The sequence below is a fragment of the Rhizopus delemar genome, genomic scaffold (assembly GCF_000149305.1).
Source record: "Rhizopus delemar RA 99-880 supercont3.11 genomic scaffold, whole genome shotgun sequence".
Lineage (NCBI taxonomy): Eukaryota > Fungi > Mucoromycota > Mucoromycetes > Mucorales > Rhizopodaceae > Rhizopus > Rhizopus delemar.
Genome location: NW_027137837.1, coordinates 1231851 through 1253489, shown reverse-complemented (window position 1 = coordinate 1253489; position 21639 = coordinate 1231851). Strand labels below are relative to the sequence as shown.

General features: G+C 35.8%; 8 protein-coding genes and 1 non-coding gene across 9 annotated transcripts; 2 read left to right on the top strand and 7 right to left on the bottom strand.

The window, feature by feature from the left end:
• Positions 1 to 2847: 2847 nt before the first annotated feature.
• Positions 2848 to 2919, bottom strand: RO3G_19160. Its single transcript has one exon. It is a non-coding gene; the product is annotated as a tRNA-Asp (tRNA).
• A 489-nt stretch (positions 2920 to 3408) lies between these two features.
• Positions 3409 to 4538, top strand: RO3G_13154 (uncharacterized protein; the record flags this gene model as incomplete). Its single annotated transcript, XM_067667738.1, has 4 exons — positions 3409 to 3574; positions 3628 to 3699; positions 3768 to 3875; positions 3946 to 4538. 4 exons carry the CDS (start codon positions 3409 to 3411, stop codon positions 4536 to 4538), a joined length of 939 nt encoding a protein of 312 aa, XP_067523839.1.
• A 1126-nt stretch (positions 4539 to 5664) lies between these two features.
• On the bottom strand, positions 5665 to 5838 carry RO3G_13153 (uncharacterized protein; the record flags this gene model as incomplete). The annotated part of the gene is made up of 1 exon (XM_067667737.1): positions 5665 to 5838. The coding sequence occupies one exon, from the start codon at positions 5836 to 5838 to the stop codon at positions 5665 to 5667; it is 174 nt and encodes a 57-aa protein (XP_067523838.1).
• A 1003-nt stretch (positions 5839 to 6841) lies between these two features.
• Positions 6842 to 11125, bottom strand: RO3G_13152 (uncharacterized protein; the record flags this gene model as incomplete). The annotated part of the gene is made up of 2 exons (XM_067667736.1): positions 6842 to 9327; positions 9487 to 11125. The coding sequence occupies 2 exons, from the start codon at positions 11123 to 11125 to the stop codon at positions 6842 to 6844; spliced, it is 4125 nt and encodes a 1374-aa protein (XP_067523837.1).
• A 509-nt stretch (positions 11126 to 11634) lies between these two features.
• On the bottom strand, positions 11635 to 12540 carry RO3G_13151 (uncharacterized protein; the record flags this gene model as incomplete). Its single annotated transcript, XM_067667735.1, has 1 exon — positions 11635 to 12540. The coding sequence occupies one exon, from the start codon at positions 12538 to 12540 to the stop codon at positions 11635 to 11637; it is 906 nt and encodes a 301-aa protein (XP_067523836.1).
• A 425-nt stretch (positions 12541 to 12965) lies between these two features.
• On the top strand, positions 12966 to 14027 carry RO3G_13150 (uncharacterized protein; the record flags this gene model as incomplete). Its single annotated transcript, XM_067667734.1, has 4 exons — positions 12966 to 13091; positions 13152 to 13430; positions 13483 to 13755; positions 13809 to 14027. The coding sequence occupies 4 exons, from the start codon at positions 12966 to 12968 to the stop codon at positions 14025 to 14027; spliced, it is 897 nt and encodes a 298-aa protein (XP_067523835.1).
• Positions 14028 to 14759: 732 nt separating this feature from the next.
• On the bottom strand, positions 14760 to 15545 carry RO3G_13149 (uncharacterized protein; the record flags this gene model as incomplete). The annotated part of the gene is made up of 1 exon (XM_067667733.1): positions 14760 to 15545. One exon carries the CDS (start codon positions 15543 to 15545, stop codon positions 14760 to 14762), a length of 786 nt encoding a protein of 261 aa, XP_067523834.1.
• A 733-nt stretch (positions 15546 to 16278) lies between these two features.
• RO3G_13148 (uncharacterized protein) lies at positions 16279 to 17889 on the bottom strand (the record flags this gene model as incomplete). Its single annotated transcript, XM_067667732.1, has 2 exons — positions 16279 to 17792; positions 17859 to 17889. The coding sequence occupies 2 exons, from the start codon at positions 17887 to 17889 to the stop codon at positions 16279 to 16281; spliced, it is 1545 nt and encodes a 514-aa protein (XP_067523833.1).
• A 447-nt stretch (positions 17890 to 18336) lies between these two features.
• Positions 18337 to 18960, bottom strand: RO3G_13147 (uncharacterized protein; the record flags this gene model as incomplete). Its single annotated transcript, XM_067667731.1, has 1 exon — positions 18337 to 18960. One exon carries the CDS (start codon positions 18958 to 18960, stop codon positions 18337 to 18339), a length of 624 nt encoding a protein of 207 aa, XP_067523832.1.
• Positions 18961 to 21639: the final 2679 nt, after the last annotated feature.

The following is a 21639-nucleotide window of genomic DNA, read 5'->3' as shown; positions in this document are numbered from 1 at the left end:
CTTTGTTTCATTTTTGAACTTTCTAGTGTGATGATTGGATTGTGTAAGGTTTTTGTAGTATAAATAGGTTTGTACTGAATAAGTCTTGATATAAGATCAAAGGTTTAGATAGGATTTGATTCCAAAAAGAGTAATAGATTGAATATAAGTTCGCTTGTAATAAGTGACCACCAGATCTTGTTAAGTAGATCAAACTGTTTTGAGTAAAGTAAAATAAAAAGATAATATAATAGGGATTACAATGAAGTGTATATGCTTCAAGGGACTTCTTGTTCTTGATGTTAAGTAAAATAAAAGAAAAATAAAAGAAATTTACTTTGAATGATATTTATTTGAAATAATCAAAAAGTAATATGAAGTAAGTAGAAACAAGGTTATGTAGAAACAAAAGTAAGTAAGAACAAAAGTAAGTAGGTAAAGTATAAGAAATATTGAAGTTATTTATATGTTTTTGGTTTTTCTGATTATATGCTGTTTTTGATGATTTTATGGATATTCTATATTTTTTTGTATTTTTCTGGATTTATCTGTATTCATACGTATTTGTTTGTATGTTCCTGGATTTAAACTAATTGGAGAGAGAAAAGTCGAATGCTGCCAAAGTTTGCTGCATTGTGTTACACTAGTCTTCGCTAGCCTGACTTTGTGTAACGCTTTCATTTTGGTTTTGTGGGTTATAATATTGTGGTTGAACTGCGGTTGAGAGTTTGTATTTGAATATCCAAAAGAAGTATAATAGAGTATACTGTAATTTTCTTTAATATATTGCTTGTTTGCGGGTTTAGGTTTTTAAGTATGTAAGTTTTGTCGATAGTGACCACCAGATCTTGTTAATAGTAGATCAAACTTGTTAGAATAGGTTAAACTCTTGAGGTTCAGGAATAGCTTTACAATGAAGATTATTGACTTCAAGGGACTTCAGTATTTAAGATAGAACACAGACCAAAGGGTTTCAATTGAACGCTTGATGGATTTATTGTTTTATAAAATAAAGAAAATATAAAAAGAATATAAAATTCAAAAGTAAAGTGAAGTGGAGTGAAGTGAAAATAGGGATAAGATATAAGGGTATTTATATGTTTTTGGTTTTTATAATTTTATGTTGTTTTTGGTTTTCAAGCAAAAGAATTGATACTCCGTTTTCAAATAGGTTGTTACGCAAAAGTTCATTTTCTAACTGGCGTGGTACTGTAACTTGTTAGTACTTGGGACTTGGCTTGTGTTAAAGTGATGTAGATTTGTTTAAATTGAGGTTTGAAGTCTTGAATGACTTGAGTTTAGGTAACTTGATTGAACGTTTAACAGTTCTTTTGATAGAGTAAATTGTATTTGAGTAGTGACCACCAGATCTTTTTAGATCAATAAGGTTAAGAATAAGATTGTTTGATAAACGATAAAATAAAAGGGATCTTTCTTGATTTGTGATAACTCGGGTATCAGATCAGAAAGAATAAGTAAAAATAAAAAGAAAAGAAAAGGTAATTGTGACCCAATAAGAAAAGATTGCTTTTTAAGCGCAAGAGGATTTGATTTATTGAATTTATTGGATTGGATTGGATTGGATTGGATAATGTTATTTTGTTTAAAAATATTCATCTTATTTATATAAAAATTGGCGTGGCTTATTGTTTGTGTTGTTTGACATCTATGTCGAACGACATCAATGTCGCTGGACATTGTTATTTTAAAGGTTGGCTTGTAAGTTTGAGTGTTAAATTGGGTAAAGTTTGCTTGTAAAGCTTGATTTAAGGTTGTGATTGCCTTGTAAGTTGTTGTTTTGTATGGAATTTAAGCAGATGCTTGATAAGTAGTGACCACCAGATCTTATGTGTAAGATCAATACGATGTTTCTTGATAAAAGTTAAAGTAGAGTAAAAAGTTTAGGTAAACAGGGACTTTCTTGTTAAAGTTTGTTAATTATTGAGTAGAAATATATGATTTATTTAAACTAACTGACAATTTCTTCACAAAAAGATGGGATATATGTATAATATTTTTTTTTTTTTTCTTTTTAGCTTTTCTTATTTTTTTTGACCTTTTTTATATTTTCAACATTTTTTATCTTTTTAACTTTTTTCATTGTAAGGTTCGTTAGGCTTTCGGGTTTCGATAGATTTGATATAAGTTGTTGAGATAAAGTTTTAGTAATTGAATAAAGTATTGGATAAAGTAAGTTCCAAATAGAGTAGATAATTCGAGTTATAAGTTCGCTTGTGTATAGTGACCACCAGATCTTGTTAAGTGGATCAAACTTGATTTGTAAAGTAAAATGTAAAGAAATGTAATAAAAATATAAAATGAATACAATGAAGATAGCTTGCTTCAAGGGAATTCGACTTGTTTGTAATAAAATAAGATAGATAGATTTGTCTTTTAAGAGACTATTTATTGAATAGAAGTGAATATAAGTGAACTGAAGTAAATTGAAATAAAAGATATAGGGATATTTATATAAAAATAATAGAGGGAAGAGAAAAAGAAATAAGGTTGATATTTTTACTTGAGTCAACATTTTTACTTGAGTCGATATTTTTACTTGAGTCGATGTTGTGTATTTCAGTTAAATTACTGAAGTAAGTCGATTTCAAAGTCAGTTGTACCGTCCAAAATTTTATAGATGTCTTCATCATTCTCGTTACATCATTTTTTTAATTTTTTTTATCTTTTTGACTTGACTCGGCTAATCTCTGTGCATCTTCATTGCCATTTTCGTTACAACAGTATTAAAAAGGAATCTTTGTAACATAACCCAAAAGGAGAATAAAACATATGACAACAATACGACACAAGTAAAATGAAAAGAGAGACTCTTAACAAGAGGAACGATTCAAGAGACGGTATGAGATACTCTCCGGCGGGGAATTGAACCCCGGTCTCCCGCGTGACAGGCGGGGATACTCACCACTATACTACCGAAGAATCCTGTGATTGTGATAGGACTTAAATATGTTGTAATGGTAAACTCAATTTGTGTGCACTGCAAATAATAGCGAATATTACTCGAATATTAAAAGCTTAATATTACTAATTTTAAGACCGCTTTTTTTAAAAGTTGATAAAGCACTCAAAAATATAAATTTTGTATCGTAAATGGGCTTTGAATATCACAGTTATCTATAGATTTGATTTATGACTTTGAAAGAAATTATTATATATAAAAAACAAAAGTTTATTTTTTACGTCAAGGGTAAGCATGTTAAGGGGGTAAAAATGACTGAAGTTAAAAAAATCCTCCCACTTAGGACTTTAAATTCAGTTTTTTTTTTCTTTTTTTTTTGTTAAGTTATTTTCTTAGGCAAAATTTCATATTAATATATTTTAAAGTCAGGGTTACTTTTTTGTGCTTTGAAATTTTTCTTGCTGTATTTTTTTTTTCTTATTTCAAAAGCTTGCTCGTTTTCTATTATAATGCCTAACAAAAATCTTTACATTTGTGTTTGCCCTGAAGTTTGTGCCATCAAGGCTAATGGCTATGATATTGTAAAAAAATCAACTTTTGAACGCCATGAAGTAACTCGACAGTACTCCACAATTTACTCAACGTACCCTGTTCACCATTTACACGGCCAACACGGTATGAATGTTACTTTTAGCTGTAATAAATGTATCCTAAGACTTCTTAAATAGTAACTGATGACATGTTGACGATGTTTGGCCAATCTGAAAGTCAAATTACTGAAGCCATGGAAGTTGATTCCAGTAGATATAAATTTTTATTAGCTGTTGAAATACAGCAACATAATACGTTACTCATTTCAATTCATTAGGTACGAATTTAGAGGAAATAGATGACAATGGTGAAGCAATTGATTTCGACAACGTTGATCTTGACCTTGATGATTATTATGTAGATCAATTCAATAAAAATGTTGATGGTAACTCTTATTTTCTTCTGCCGAAAAAAAAAAAAAAAAAAAAAAAAACACTGAAACTTGTTTATTGTAGAAACACCTATGTACACTAATAGAAGCTTTCCACCCCTTGATGAGCCACTTTCATTGTACCTGTTCTTTTTTGTGATTTTGTTCAAAACAAAATTTTTGACTGATGATCAAACTGAATTATTAATGGAATGTATGAATGTGGTTCTTTTTACCAACATGAAGTATCGATTTCCTGTTAAGGCCACCACTCTCTCGTCCAGCTCAGAATTATTGAAAAGATGCTACGAGGGCGTCACACAATATTCTGTATGTAAGGGTTGTCATCGACTTTATCGTTTAAACGAGAATGGAAGATCAACCGTTACTGTTTGCAGAAAATGTGACGAATCTTTGATCATTGGAGGCACAAGTAACTCCCATCTTCCTAAGATGTTGCTTGAATACAATTCTATCATATCTACGTTGAAGAAGTTCATGTGTCGCCCAGGATTTGTTGATTCACTCCTTAAATGGAAAAGTCGCCCTCAGCAACAAAATTTGATGTTAGATGTTTATGATGGAAATGTTTGGAAACAATTTGGTTCTGTAAACGGGGGCTTGCCCTTTGTTCAACAGTCAGATTATAACATTATGCTGACTATCAACATGGATTGATTTCAGCCATTTGTTGGTACTCAGCATTCTTCCGGAGGCATCTACAGTGGCTACCAAAACCGTTCGCACAAAACGTATTTTTTCCTTTCTGAATCTTTTGTGACCTATTGCGCATAAAAGATACCATATCTAATACATATTTCCTAAGAGTACAAACTCTTGGCTTTCTGATGAAGTATAAAATGTTACCCTATGCGCACCCTAACTCGTACTACGGAGAATCAAAACTCAAAGGCACATTCGAACGGTTTTGGGGCCACATATTTTAAAAGCGAAATGAATTAAAATAAGTTTATTTAATATCCAATATACAAGCCATCAGCCTCAATAACTGCACGACATCGATCGGGCATACTTTTAATAAACCTTTGGCATTCTTCAGCCGTGATTTGGTACCAAGTGTGTCCTATACGATCCCATAGCTCATGTATACCACATGGAGGGCAGTGTTTTGCCAAATATGAAATAGAAGACAAAAACTACAAAAAGACGATAGTTGTGAAACTAAAGATTATATATGACTTTATTAATAAAAAATATTGAGGGTATTTATACTTTTTGAATGTCTGGGTCTTTACCGCTATTTCAATTGATCGGTTAAAAGAATGATATGGGATATAAGGAAGGATAGTGGATAATCAATAGCCGCTGTCTACTTGACGAATCAAGGGACAATGAAGTAATTAAACTATTGATCTAACGATAATTATAGAATAGGATTGAACTGCCGTTGTTGTAATCAGGTTCCGATATAGTCTTTTAGAACGCTGGTAGGACAACAGGGCAAGATTGGCTATTGCAGAATTCTCACGTTTATTAATAGAGATCTGGTTAGACTATAATTCTGTAGTATCCAAGTTTATCCATGAATGTTCACTTTATTAGTTGTGTGGATACAACATTGCCCCCTTCTAGTTTGAAGCAAACGGTAAAAGGATAAGTGAAGATTCAGGAAAAAGTAATTGTCATACACAATAAGTGCGATAATGATCATAGGGCAGATAAATAGACATAGTATAATTGAGGGTAGATCGTAGTAGTAAGTTGTCATAAAAACCTGATAGTAAAAAAACCTTCTTTAGGAAAAATTGTCTTAGGAAAAAAGACGGTCAACTACTTAGACAATTTAACGTCTTGATCTCTTGCTTCTACTGTGATGATCACGAGTAGGAACGGTACGTTTGGGTAATCTTGCTTTCTTTGAGACAGTAGTATTATTACCTACTTGACGACGAGCCCAATATGTTTCAATTGAAGATCGATCATCAAAACTAGAAGTAGGTTCCCAAGTGTAATCCATAGGATCATCGTATCCTTTCCAATGAACAAGGTACTGGTAATTACCTGGAGTTCCTTTGTGTTGTATAACTGCTTGAATCTCATAATGTTGGTCATCGATTGATTCTGCACTTTTATTGCTGGGTAATGCAATAAGTTTTAAGTGTGAGGTTGGTACATCTCTTGATAAGAGGTTATTTTGTTTGTCAACTAATATGTAACTGCCATTAGTTGTCATTCCACTTATATAAAAAGGACCTTCGTAATACGGATCAGTTTTGTTTTCCTTATTCACATTTTTAATCATGACTTCACTATGGAGTGGGAATGGTGTGTGAACGATTTTGTTTGTTTTCATAAAATATGCATTGTCTACATCCTGAGTTTCCTTAATGCGTTTAGCAAGAGCAGGGATAACGACTTCAGTAGCATATTTAAGTCTGTTTTCTATTGCTTTAGAATCTACAGCTTCACTTCTAAGAGTGGGTTTAATATGAGAATAATCTTTCATATCATTTGGTACTTTATTGAAGATTACTGTATATGGTCTACTCTTATGAAGTCTGGAATATTTCAGATTCATAGCATATTGGGTTGCAGGTACATATAGATCCCAATCTTCTTTTCTTCCTTGTAACTGTTTAACAATAGTCTTTTTAGCTGTGATATTTGAGGTTTTATAATATAAAAAGTACTAAGTCAATCAACAAATATAAAAATAAGTGAGACTCAAAGTAGATTGTCCTTTATTCAAGTTAAAAATATGAGGGTATTTATACTTTTCTAATCACGGCTAAATATTAATATTTACAGTATATGACTATTGATTATTAATCGATATTAGACAATGAGTTATTTATATGATTGGCATAGTTTAACATCTTCTTATCAAGAAGTAATTATTAATCCTGATCCAGGAACTTATTAGAATATTCTGGAGTGGATCGGGATTTTATTTGAAGTGGCGTAATACAATGTCCGATATTCCTAATTTGGAGGACCATTGTTCGTAGTAACTTACATTATTACTTTATTACATGTGTAAATACCACATTAGCAATTCCTACAAATGCTTCATTGACTGAGTTACCAAGGGGATTAAAAGGGTTAGACACTCTCTTATCGATACCACTGTTATTAATAAGTTCAGTGACGATGGTAGCAGTAAACTCTTTTCCGTTATCACTAGCAATGACCTTAGGCCAGCCGAAAGTACAGAAGATATCAACAAGCTGTTTGGCAATAGTAAGAGCTTGTTTATCAGGAATGGCTTTCAAGATAGTAAAGCGAGAAAATAAATCAACCATGACAAGAAGGAAATTATTTCCGCTCGTAGATGTTATATTAAAAGTGTCGAGGTCCATAACCCAATGATCTAGAGGTCCGTCAGGTAGGATACTTCTAGGGGGATGATAACCTGTTTTGGCAATATTAAACATTTTACATTCGTGACACTTGGATATGACATCCTGAATATCTTGACGTAAATTAGTCCAATGGAGTTTATCACCATGAATGGTTTGTTCTATGGCTTTAATTCCATAATGGCCTAATAAGTGAGCCTTTAATATTATATCTTTTCTTTCCTCAGGAGGAGGTGTGATATAATCTTCATATTGCAAAGCGCGATGCAATAAGGGTTTTGATGATGATGATGATGTTGCAGAAGTGACTGCATATGTTTGTGTTTCATAACTTTCAGATTTTTCTTTAAAAGTTGGTTTTCTTTTTTCTTTTTCTTTACCACGGATACTGTAGATGGCAACATTGTTGACATTGTTACCCCCCTCCAGTTTATTGTCATCTGGGAATAAACGACTAAGTGCGTCTGGGATAATATTCTTAATGCCAGGACAATGAACAATATCAAAGGAATATTCGAAAATTGTTTCAAACCAAACAAGCATGGCAGCATTTGGAACAACTTGCTTCTTGATGTAAATCAAGGCTTTGTGATCAGTTGTCAAGGTAAAATGACGGTTATATAACCATTTATTGTATCTCTCAAACATGAATACAATCGCTAACAACTCTCGTTTGTTTGTATGATAACGACGTTCGGTAGGAGAAAGAGATCTTGCAGCAAAGGCGTTATATTGAATGACTTGGTCGATGACTTGATAAACGACACCGCCGATACCATAAGCACTAGCATCTGTTGCGACGTAGAATGGGTACTTAAGGTTAGGAATGTGAATAACTGGGGCATTCACCAAGGCATCCTTAATGTTACGAAAACTGCATTCATGGGTTTCATTCCAAATTCCTTTTAAAGAATTAAGAGATCGTAACCGGTCAAGTGGAGCAGTCAAGCGAGAAAACATAGGTAAACTATTACGGAAATAGTTTGCAAATCCAAGAAAACTCATGACTTGTCTACCAGTTTTAGGTGTGGGCCAAGAATGTATATTTGTCAGTTTACGTTGATCAGGGATTAGAGAACCATTGTTACCAATAGTCCATCCAAGAATGTTTACACAACTTTGTGCAAAATGTGTCTTTTCAACATTAATAATTAAGTTTGCAGCAGTAAGACGTTTCAACACTTCACGGACATACTCAATATGTTGATTCATGTCACCAGAGCTGAAGACACATAGATCATCAATATAGAGTGCAGTGTAAGGAAGATCTGCGAACAAATTTGTAAGAACACGCTGTACAATGTTACCGGTACTTGTCAAGCCAAAAGGACAATGACGAAATTGATACTGCATACCAGTGAATGGATGAGTAAATGCGGTTTTAGGTCTATCAGATTCTTGGATAAGAAAACGATGAAAGCATGCTCGTATGTCGAAAGTAGTAAATATAGTAGCAGAACCCATACGTTGATGAAGATCACTGATTAGAGGTAAAGGCATTCTATCAACATTCTTCACGAGTTGGTTAAGCATACGTGGATCAATAACTGCTCTTTTCTTAGTGTATAATCCGTTAACATCCTTTTTTCCAACAAGAAAAATAGGGTTATTGAAGCGAGTATTGGAAGGAGCAGGTTCAATGACACAATCATCCAACCAAGTTTGAATTTGGTCTTCCATGATTTTTCTGTTAGCAATAGCAATATCGGGTTGTCTTCGATAAGCAAAGGCATTGGGTTCAGTATCAAGAGTAATGATAGCACCAGGTAAATTACAATGAGAAGACATGGGGATACTCGTATTAGCATCTAACAAAGGTTGAATAGTGCTCATCAATTGCTGTCTTTCCTGTTTAGTGCCAACAGGAGTTTCATTTGGCTTATAGTCATCAGGGTTAACTGGATCAGGTATTTTAGGAATATTAGAATTTAACCAAGAAGTGGCTAATCCTGTTAAACCTATTCTTAGTTTAGGCAAAATGTCAAGTCCTAAACAAATGGGGACATCACTGCTAAAATCAAACACTTCAAATTCATATGACAAACGGATTTGGTTATAATAAACAGTAAGATTTATTATGCCTAACCGGCTTACAGTACTTGAACTATTATGTCCTAACTTGATCGATCCTGGATTAGGTGTTGGAACTAAACCAAGCGACGAACAGAACGAAGGAGACACACACGAAAAAGTTGAACCGGTATCAATCATGGCCCATGTTTTGATGTGCTCTACAATAATAGGAACATAAAGCGTATTAGTGTTTGAAGGCGCTTTAGAAAAGATGTGATGTGTAATGTACTTACAGGCCTGAGCAGCTTCAGCCACAGTAAGGGCTTCTGCAACATCAATGTCCATATCATCCGACGAATCGGGAACAGAGACAACGGGACCAGCAGCATCAGTCTTACGACCGGAAGAAGCATCACTACTACTTGTAGTAGGAGTGGCAGAAGAACCAACAGAGGCAGAAACATCGTTACCAGAAGAGGCAACGGAAGACAAGGAAGAAGCAGGGGATCGACTCATTCCGCGAAACAAATGAGAAGGCCCAGCAAGATCAGAGTCGTCAGCCGAAGAGCCAGTTGAGCGACCCTTTCCTTTGCATCGATGACCAGGACGCCAGTTGTCAGCACCACAAGAGCGGCACGGACGTCCCAAACCGGAAGGTTGGTTTCTTGGATTCCACTGAGAGGCAGCAGAACCAGAGGAGACATCAACTTGGGTAGAACCCGAAGAAGGAGAAAGAGAGGAAGATTTCTTCATAGCACGACATTCATCGTTGCTATGGGTGGTGGTCTTATGGAAGCTGCAATACCTCCTAGAAGCCTTTGGATAAGGTGCAGCACGAACAGCAGAACCAGAGACAAAAGCAGAGGATTTCTTCCGACCAGAAGAAGAGGAGTCATTGACCATGGAGGGGCCAGCAGAAGTGTGAGAAGCGTTAGCAACTCTACGTACTTTGTACAATGAATGGTACAAAGTCTTGGCCAACTTGACAACGTAGTCGACCGATTCTTTTTGCGCATCCGTACAATTGGCTAAGGACACGATCACCTTCTTGTAAATGTCGGCCTGAAGACCGATCAGAAAGCAACGAGTCAAGACACAGCGATCTTGGATCTGTGCCAAGCGACGGAGGTTGTTGAAACGTTCAACGTATTGGTCAACAGTCTCAGCAGCAGTCATGGAGATGCGTAACAACTCCGTTGTAGACGTGGCCTTTTCTTCAGCCGAACCAACACCATAATGGCCAGTAAAAGCCTTTTTGAACTGGCTCCACGTATGGACATCCTCCTTTTCTTGATATTCATCAAGCCAAGTACGTTGACTAGACGACAAGCAGGGAGGGAGAAGACGAAGCCAGTGCTGATCAAGATCAAGACCATGTGCGAACATCACGTCCTGAAACTTTTTTAAGCAGTGCTTAACATCCACAGAGACAGGGGCAGATGGGTCAAAGACCGCACCCTTCCACTGCATGAGGGGTAGGTTTGGAGGTACAACATTCAAGGCTGCAGGGGCAACCTGAGGTGCACCAGTCCAAGCGGTAGGAACAGCATGGGTCATAGCTCGTTGGAGGAGATCTCTAGTATGAACTAGTCTCTCTAGGTCCTTGGAGCAGGCTTCGTACTTGGCGCGCACCATGCTATCTTCCTCTGACTCAGGGGTCGTGGAAAGAAGACGAATAGACAAGTTAAGGATAACTTGGGTGGCACCGATGATGGTGGAATCCAACTCCTCAATAGAAGAGAGGATGGATGGAGCTGCGATTCTAGGCTCAAAAGAACCAGAAGAAACTGCGGACGTGGTCATTCCAGAGGACTGTGCCTCTGAAGATAAGGTAGATACATCTGACATACGACGGGCGTTATCAGGATAAGTTTTATCATTACTACTGGAAGAACCAGCAGCAGCAGAGTTAAAGTCATTTGAGTTTGACATAGTGGTAAGGTAGGTAGTAATAAAAAGAGGGTTGTTTTTAAAAATAAAGTCAATAAAGAATTCACAAAAAAAATGTTTTGCCAAATATGAAATAGAAGACAAAAACTACAAAAAGACGATAGTTGTGAAACTAAAGATTATGTGTATGACTTTATTAATAAAAAATATTGAGGGTATTTATACTTTTTGAATGTCTGGGTCTTTACCGCTATTTCAATTGATCGGTTAAAAGAATGATATGGGATATAAGGAAGGATAGTGGATAATCAATAGCCGCTGTCTACTTGACGAATCAAGGGACAATGAAGTAATTAAACTATTGATCTAACGATAATTATAGAATAGGATTGAACTGCCGTTGTTGTAATCAGGTTCCGATATAGTCTTTTAGAACGCTGGTAGGACAACAGGGCAAGATTGGCTATTGCAGAATTCTCACGTTTATTAATAGAGATCTGGTTAGACTATAATTCTGTAGTATCCAAGTTTATCCATGAATGTTCACTTTATTAGTTGTGTGGATACAACAGGCAGTCATAATTTTTAAACAGCCGTCTTTTAAGTAATTGCCACATGTTTTCAATTGGGTTCAAGTCCGGTGATTGTGGTGACCATTTCATTACATAAAACTCTTGCTCATTTAGCCATTTTGATACGACTTTAGCTGTATGTTTGTGGTCGTTGTCCTGCATAAAGATAAATTTACTCGTAGATTTTTCACTTTCTTCCATATACCAGGCCAAAGACTTCATCAAGTCATCTTGTAAAACCTCCAAATAAACGTCCTTTGTCATGTTCTTGCCCACATCCACAATATAGCCTGGACCGTACCAGCTAATGCAGCTCCATACCATTATAGAGCCTCCTCCATGCTTCACTGTCTCACAAACCTGGTGCTTTTTTAACGGTTGGCCTGGCACTTTCCATGCATAAGACTTCCTGTCGGACCCAAAACGGTTGACTTTGGTTTCGTCAGACCATATGACGTTCATCCAATCGTTTACTGTCCAGTCAATGTGCTGACGAGCCCATTGGAGCCTCTTCTTTCTATTTCTTTCATTAATTAAAGGTTTCTTTGGCCTGACAAATGAGACCAAACCAGCATCTCTTAACGCTCTACGTACAGTATTTACAGAAACTGACTTGCCCAAGTTCTGCTCTAACGACTGCTGTGCTTGTACAGCATTTTCGAGACCATCTACTGTTACAGCACGAACGAGATGCTGCTGTTCCCGCTTAGTGAGCGCTTTTGGCCTACCACCTTTGTCAATTCGAGCAGGCAAGCCTAACTCCAAACGAATTTTATGAACAGTAGAGGATGACACTTTGACTAACTTTGCAATTTTATGATAAGAAAAACCTTGACGAAGGTAAAACTCGATAGTGTTCTTGCGATCTTCTGTTAATGGTTGCATGTTGGGTAATTACTTGGTAGATGTCGAGATGTCGAAATGAGAATGTGCGAATGACAAAGAAAAAAAGGCAAAAAAATAATGCGCAGTGGTGAATTAGTAAGCAGCGAAAGTTCTGGAAGAATTGGAGGGTGCAGTGACTGCGTTTATCGCAATCGAAGAATTCCTCAAGCGTGGCCCCAAAACCGTTCGAATGTGCCTTTGAGTTTTGATTCTCCGTAGTACGAGTTAGGGTGCGCATAGGGTAACATTTTATACTTCATCAGAAAGCCAAGAGTTTGTACTCTTAGGAAATATGTATTAGATATGGTATCTTTTATGCGCAATAGGTCACAAAAGATTCAGAAAGGAAAAAATACGTTTTGTGCGAACGGTTTTGGTAGCCACTGTATATGGAGATAAGAAAAGAAAACTATGATTTGAAGGAGATGCTTCGAAAAGAGCAAGAGGAAAAGCTGGCCTTGCAAATGGCATACAGAAAGCTCAAAGAAGCATACGATGAGCTTGAAGCAGAATCAGGCAAAGGCGCAAAGCCAATTGCTACTGCTGTAAAAGTAAGAACATTAAAATTCAATATTAAACAAATGTACTAATCAATTTTCTCTGAAATATAGGATGCTGTGAGAAATCACTACAACAACCTGCCGCCATCGTCTCAATACGTTCTTGAAAAGCCTCTAAAGTCTACTGAAAATCAAAAAGTATTCAAATTATTGCAAGATTATGTGAATAGTCATTATTCATATAAAAATACAAACAACCGCGATTTACGCAAGTACCTCGAGCGCCAGTCTTATACAAAGAAGGCCGGGATATCCACTGGTGAAGAGGTAGATCCAGTTGAAGAGTTTATAAGAAAACGAAAAGCAGCAAAAGTCACTCGTAGAAGTGCTGTAAGTGCTACATAAATTACTGTAATCGTATAAACTGACTTTGCTTTTTTAGAAAACAAGAGCTCGTAAGGCTATATACGAGCAATACAAGGACCAAGGCGTTTATAACAATTATCCCAACTGTGAGTACTTGCTTCAACAGCAATACATGTCTGAAGAAGAAGACATGTACAGTAGCGATACAATGGACAAGGTGGAAGAAGTTCTTCTGGAGCAAAATCCAGACAGAACAACTCCTTTTACCGAAAAGGAACGCATGTCTGTCTTGTGTAAGAAAACCGTCGATTATTTTGAAGTTCGAGTACCAACGTACAAATCACCTGCTGTAAGTTTAATTAGTATCTTTTAAGCGCAATCGGCTAATTATTCAATATTTAGTGTACCGAAATCTTTAAGCTTTTGGATGATCAGATAGCAAGTGAGAAAGCAAAGAGGCAAAGAACTGGAAATAGCAGCATCCAGTTTCTTCCTCGTATACAAAGAAAATGTTCGTTGCCTGTTCCTGACTTCATAAAGAAAGAAAATATAACTGAAGAGGGTATCGCTTGGGCTTTTGGTTCCGAAATGGAGTTGGATGAAGGCAACTTGCTATTTTAAAAACAAAAAAACTTGTAAAATAAATTAAAAAAATATAAAGAAACGCGGTGTTTGAATTTTTAAATTTTAATTTTTTTTTTTTACTTTTACTTTTACTTTATTTTTTTATATTTTACAAACCAATGGTTTTTCTTGGGAGAGGTAAAAAGACAACATGATTATCAGGATAGCCTTGCTTCATAGCAACACAAGTAAAGATACGCGATACTGGAAGAATACAGTCTGAATCAGCTGGTCGAAAAGAGTTATGGTAATACACGGCACCAAGACATTCAAATCCTTGAAAAGGATGAAGAGGAGCGTTGTACCAACGTATAAAAGCAAAGAGGTGTTCATCAAAAACATTTGGTGCAAAGACTCGACCGTTTGGCATCATAGTTTTCTTCATGTCGTATTTACCCCATTAAATACTTATTATTCGTATGAGATTACTCAAATCTTATATAAAAAATAACAAGTACTGAATACATAATATTATATATTACATATTCTCTAAGACTCATTTACAATATTAACCATATACAATATTTATATTATTCAAGTTCAATACTAAAATTGACCTTGAACTCACTTCGGTCCCTGAATAATTTTATTTCCTATATAAAGGCGTAGTTTGATTAAATGGGTTCTCTCTCTCGTCTTGAAATCTAATAAAGAGGTTACATAGAGACTCATTCACTAGTTTTCAAGTACTATCTCCTTTTAATTCTCAAATTTTTATCTGCAAATATCTCACTTCATTTGAAGCTGATGGCTAAAATAATACTGCACCTGACCAATCCGCATCTCAGCCTCTTTTCCGGGAAAAGCAGAATTACAAGCGACTTCAATATAACAACCACGAGTAGTACGTGATGCTTTTGGTCGATATGTTTGCCCAAGGATTTCAATTTCAGAGAAAAGAGAAATATCGGGGAGCACCATCGTAGATAAGTCATCAAGGTCTTCTGGAATAAGCGCACTTGCGAATGTTCGATCAGTATATACAAGCCTGTAAAAGGCAAGAAGGTAACCATAATGGGCTCGAGTCAACCTATTAACACTAACTTTGTGTCTAGAAGAAGCTTGCGTATCAGGAGGTAGAATTTCAGCACCAGTGAAGGTATCATTCAAACGTAGAGGAGCACTGACAAATAAGCTGAAATCAAAGCTGGTTGAAACAGATGAAGCAACAAGGGAATCAGAAGGTGTCGGTGACAAGTAACCAAAGGAAGACATCATCACTGGGTTCTGTTTAATTCCTTGTGGTAAATTACGGATGTAGTCACCATAATGTACAACAGAAAGGAACTTCTTCATGTACGTAACTTCGAACGCTGTCTTGTGGTTTACTGTCATCTTCTTAATGTCCCCATTAAGTCTCTCGAAGCCATGTAACCAAAATGCATAGATTGGACCAAAGTCTTGGATGGAGTCCTTTAAATGTAGATGAAGATGCATATTTGGAGTGACCATCTCTGGACCATACAATTCAGCAACACCAAGGACAAACTCATGGAATAGCTTGTGGGCTATCATGTGTTATAGGTAGACATAATAAAATAATAAATTATGCTATAAACCAAACATCTCCAACACTAGCATAGTTGAATCATAAAGATCTGACGATGAATTATATCATAAAGAGTAATGAATGTCTTGCATATATAATACCAACTTGTTATAGTAATGAGTCTTTGCATAATCTCTTTTATGATCCAATGTATTAAGTTGCATTGAGACTATGTATGTCAGAATAGAATATTGTTTTTCTTGCATAGTAACTTTATTGATCTAAACGAATGATTGAGAAATAATCCTATCGATAATCCGATTGGTGCCTTAATAGCTCCTGTTGTCTCCATTATTAGGTTTCAGTCTTTCTGCACTTATTTAGTAACCGAGTTTACTCAAACCCAATAACCATTCAGGAACAAAATACAAGTGCCGTCTTAAACAACGATTCCATGGATGACTATTTATAAATGCAACACTAGTAGCTTAGAACAACGATTTATAATATAATTATACAAGATAAGATTCCATGGAACAAGATATGATGACAATGCCCCAATCCATAATGAAACATCAAGAAAGAACCAATTGATTTAACTCAATCGTCCCCATGAATTATCATTCAAAAGAATATAAATATTCCACCTAAATCCTGATTGAAAAAAGGACAACTTTAACTTGGATATAATCAAGAATAAAAAGTATCTCAAAGTAATTATCGTTTTGGTGCTTTTTTATTTCTTTTTACCTTCGTCTATTACATCATGGCTTCATTCTGGGTAATGCATGGACGACATACAATATGACAGGCCTGTACAAACTTTGCCCAATTTTCCTTATGGCGGACTGGAAGACGAGACTTGAGCAAAAGAGGAGAAAGAGCAAGACACCAGGTTCTCCATTCATCAGCCTTTAAGTCAGAGAAATCGCTGGCAATTTTCTGATTGATTGGCGTGTATTGTGCTGGCAATATAATATCATTTGCTTCTTTTTGCATTTCTTTCAAGTCAGCATCAGTCAGGTATAATTCATGGGTAAGGTCACAAATAGTTGTACGCCATATTTTAACCATTTTCTTTGCTGTTCCAAGGAAAAGGCCATGCATTGGATCAATGGCAGTACAACGAACAAGATCAAGGTATTCCAAATCATGTAAGGCAGAGAACCGAGTACCAAACTTCTGTTCCAAGTCGGCTCTTTGTCTCTTGGTGGTTGCTTCTTTCCAATTTTTTGCATGATAACGGTTTTCAATATTGGTACGAAGTGACCAAGCATCAATATCTTCAAGACCAAAAGAAAAATCACGTTGAAGATGAGTATTATAACGAGCAGGAAATGCTGTTGAGCACTTGTTAAAAGGTACAGTGGCATTGAATGAAGTAAACCCACTAACCTTTCGGCTAGCAGGAATATCACAAGCAATCAAGAACAAAGCAGCACGAACTGGGACAGGCACGTTAGGAGATTCAGCCGTACAGGTAAAGAAGTCATCGTAGTAAAGTTCCTTCAGATCATTTACCAAAACTTGTAAATAGTTGTTGATTTGTGTGTCCTTGGGTTCTTTGGGACCAGGAATAACACAAGCCAAGATGATATTTTCTTTTTTATATCGGATGGATCTTGGAAGATTATTTATCGTCAAGTAGACAGCACCAACAGAATACACGGTTCTTTTTGAAGATTGAAACCAATCGACATTCAAAGTGAATAGGATGGATCTAGCTTGACTGGTAAATACATTACCATCTCTATCTTTGAATTCATTCCAAAGTTGACCATCATAGATATCATACATAGTGTTGTTATGACGAGTACGATAGCGCCATGCTTCAATTGCTGATTCAAAGCCTGGTCGTGAGAACATCACAGTCAAGGCATACTTGATGGAATTGAATGCAGAGACCTTGTTGGCGTACATTTTGCTTGCACCAATTGTAACAGGCTTGAAGAGTGAAGCATTACAGGTGATACGAAATTCAGAAAAGGTGCACTTCGAATCACAGTGTACTCCTTCAGGCTGGTACAAGGTATGACATTCGGGACAGACAACAAGGCGAAACATGCCCTTGTAAGTATAATCAATTCCAACAGCGTTACGCATGGTATCCAATTTTGCGGGAAAAATTGGTTGATGGTTTAAGAGAAGAGCAAGATCATTGGCAAATTTCATTACTATTTCAGCAGCATATTCTGATATGAAAAATAACTGGAAATAGGTCAAGAAGACAGCAATAAAAGCAACAACATCATTTTGGAATCCCTTGATTTCAACTAAAAAATTAATAATGTAAGTAATCTATTCTTTATAATAGTAATCTACTTTTAGGAAATAATTACCTTGAGGCATATCAAATTCAACAATATCCATACTATCAGATACAGTGACCCACAAAATTGTCCCAATGTTTCGTAATTTTCTCTTCTAGAGCTTGTAGAACCATAGTTATTAAGCTAATGTACACCTTGTTGTATATCATTCAATAGCCAAAGTCATGTATAAGCAAAAGATGTGACGCAATTTCAGATTAAAACAGCGCCAACGGAGATAGAGGAGCTAAAAAACAAGCGGTGCATTGGGACAATTTTGTGGCACTTTTGAAAAAAAACAAAATGGTTTATTTATCTGATATTAATAGTCAGTCCAACGTCCTTTGTTCTTGATACATTGTTTTATACGCTTAGGCATTGTTTCTATAACCTTTTGACACTCTTCTGGCTTCATTAAGTCGTACCAAACTTTAGTTACTCGTTCGTATAATTCATTCATGCCTTTTGGTGCTGTTTCATAATCATTCAGCCTTCTCTTTAACAATGACTACATATTTTCAATTGGATTGAGGTCAGGGGACTGTGCAGGCCACTCCAGAATGTTGTAGGATTGCTCTTTAAGGTATTCTTTTACTAATTTAGTCGTATGTTTGGGATCATTGTCATGCTGGAAGATCACCTGATGTCTTTCTAGCCCTAGCTTATTGGTTCCATACTCAATTGTACGCTCCAGTTCATCCTCCAAAATCTCTTTGTACAATGTTTTATCCATGTTACCATTGATTTTGCACATCCAACCAACTCCAGCGTAAGTAATGGCACTCCACAGCATGATATTGCCTCCACCGTGTTTTACAGTCATCTTCACATGATGCGGTTTTAGGCTTTCTCCGGATCGAATCCAAGTCCAGGTGCGTCCATCCGAATTGAATCTGTTGATTTTTGTCTCATCCGACCAAACAACACGTTTCCAGTCATCTATAGTCCAATCCTTGTGAGCCATACACCAAGAAAGCCTCTTACGGATGTTTTTAGCACTAAGCAAAGGCTTCTTCGGCTTCTCAATCGCACCAAGACCGGCCTTGCGAAGGGTTCTGCACACGGTTTCGGCACTTACTTTTCTTCCGGTGTCTTTTTCTAGCTCCTTAGCCACCTTTGTTGCGCTAGACATGCGGTTTTTGGTCACTTGGCGCACACAATAACGCTCATCAGCCGCAGATAGCACCTTGGGCCGACCAGCTTTTGGCTTTTCAAGTCCAACGCAATGGGTTTTTCGGAGCCTCCCAACAGTACTCTTACTTAGGCCAGTAACACCTTCCACTTCCCGAATCGACTTACCTTGTTTAAGTAACGAAATTGCTCGAACAACTGTATCTTGAGAGACTTGTTTCATGTTGAGATATAATGGGCGAGTAATAAATCAGTAGGAGATTAAAAATTCAGCAATGAGTAAAGATCAACTTAGAGTCATACGATGTGCATTTGTAAGCAGTTTGGTACATCTGTACAACTTGTGGGTCGATATTTCATCGCTTTTCGTTTTTTTTCAAAAGTGCCACAAAATTGTCCCAATGCACCGCTTGTTTTTTAGCTCCTCTATCTCCGTTGGCGCTGTTTTAATCTGAAATTGCGTCACATCTTTTGCTTATACATGACTTTGGCTATTGAATGATATACAACAAGGTGTACATTAGCTTAATAACTATGGTTCTACAAGCTCTAGAAGAGAAAATTACGAAACATTGGGACAATTTTGTGGGTCACTGTACATTCACTTCATCATTTTCCATCACTTCCCAATTTGAAACGTCTTCTGTACCATCATCATCAGAATCGCTTTTATTTGCTTCAATCATCTCATTATTGGCATCAATTTCTTGGACCTTTTCTGATTCATCTATGCATATTTAACGCGTCAGTAAAAATATTATCTAAATGTAAGTGAACTACCTTTAGCAGCTTCCTTTTTTTATGGCGAGCAAGGGTCCATCGAGCAACCAATTGGTACTTGCCAATTTTCCCTTCAGAACATTGGCTACAGTAGCATTTAAATTTGTATTGGGTTGAAGAATTCATTGTAAATATGATAAAAGATTATTTTATAAGCTTGATCCATTATTTTACGCGTTTATATATGATTTCAAAAACAATAGCCAAGGAGAATTGATATTCAGTTGAAAATCTAAAAATAAAGCAAAGCATTATGATTGGTGTAGCCAAAATACTTACATCATACCAACAATCGCTGGATAGTAGATTTGGTTGCAGATAAAGTAAGTTTGCCGTTTATATTGTGGGCTTTGAATCTTTTTTTAGATTTCTGTGTGATGCTTTTCACCTTCGCCATATTTGGTCCACTTTTATTTTTTAATGAAAAAAAAAATTCAAAGTACTTTTTTTTTTAACCCAAATTTAAAACGCTGCGTTTTTCATTCAAGTTAAAACAGTACAATGAATAGAAATTCCTTTTGTAATGTCAATGCTGGGAATGTAATTTTTTTTTTTTTTTTTTTTTGCTCACTTGTCACTAAAATTAATCGCCTTTTTTATTTAATAAAGTCTTTTTTTGGTAAAATACGACATGAGAGCTGAAAAATGCTTAAAAAGAGAACGCCACGACTCAATCACTTGAATTTCCGAGCTTATACGCCAATAGAAATGCTTTTTGGGTCTTTGTTGAATTTAAGAAACCTTGCGCTGAAGTTGAAAAAGGATGGTCTTCCCAATTTGTAATCTTGTATGGCATCATGTAGCACAAAAGAAAAATGTTTATTTTTTTAAAAAATACAATGTCTTTTTATTCAACAAACGTATTATATACTTTTGTTTATTTTTATAGATTTAAAATCTATTTTTTTCAAGCTTTCTTCTGATATAAAAATCAGGCTTCTAACATTGAAATCCACGTTCTCATTCCTTTAATAGAATTACCACTATTAAAAAAGATCACCCTTATCAATTTGGATAACCAGGTTTGGGTGCAGTGTGCCACTGCAAATAATTGTGCAAACTCTGCGAATCGTTAATTGTTAGGTATATGCTTTTATGTTCAGCAATATCAAAATCTGTGATTGAATGCATATTTATGCCGACGACGATATCAGCCATACTTTACGGGCCTATAATTCTATTATTTATTCTACGTCCTGCTAATGCAGATACTGACGGGAGTGATAATTCAGAGTTCTAAGTAGATTTAATCCTTAATGTGCGAGGACGTCTATCTTGGTAGCTGCTTTTCATAGTCTTTTCTACGTCAGAAAAAAATTGGGGACCAATGATACTTTTCAAATCAATGCTTTATTTGTCTTTTTGTTCTTTATAAACCACTCATATTGCCTTATACACTTCTTTATCGACCACTCATATTACTTTATACACTTCTTTATCGACCACTCATATTGCTTTATATACTTCTTTATTAACCATTCATATTGCAATAAATATTGCTTTATATACACAAAAAAATAGGGATTTGGTTTATAAAAAATAGCTTTTTTTTTTATTTAAATGAAATAATAATAACAATATACAGTATTTCTTTGCTTGTAGTGTTTTAAAAGCTTACTTGACTTACCTATCGTCACCAAAAAAGCATCAACTAATCTAAAAATACATCAATTAATCTCGTGGAACTCAAAAGGTTCTCATGAGAAAAAAAAAAAAAAAGGCCAAGCTCAAGGATGCAAAGACACAAGGATTCAAAGATTCAAGGATTCAAGGACTTGGGCACTCAAAGCAAAAGAAGAAAAGACATCAGTACTCAAGAACCAAAGCAAGGGCGAGAAAGAAATAGTAAAGGCCAAAGCAAAGTAGCACATATCTATAATAATTATTAGCTATTGAGTAT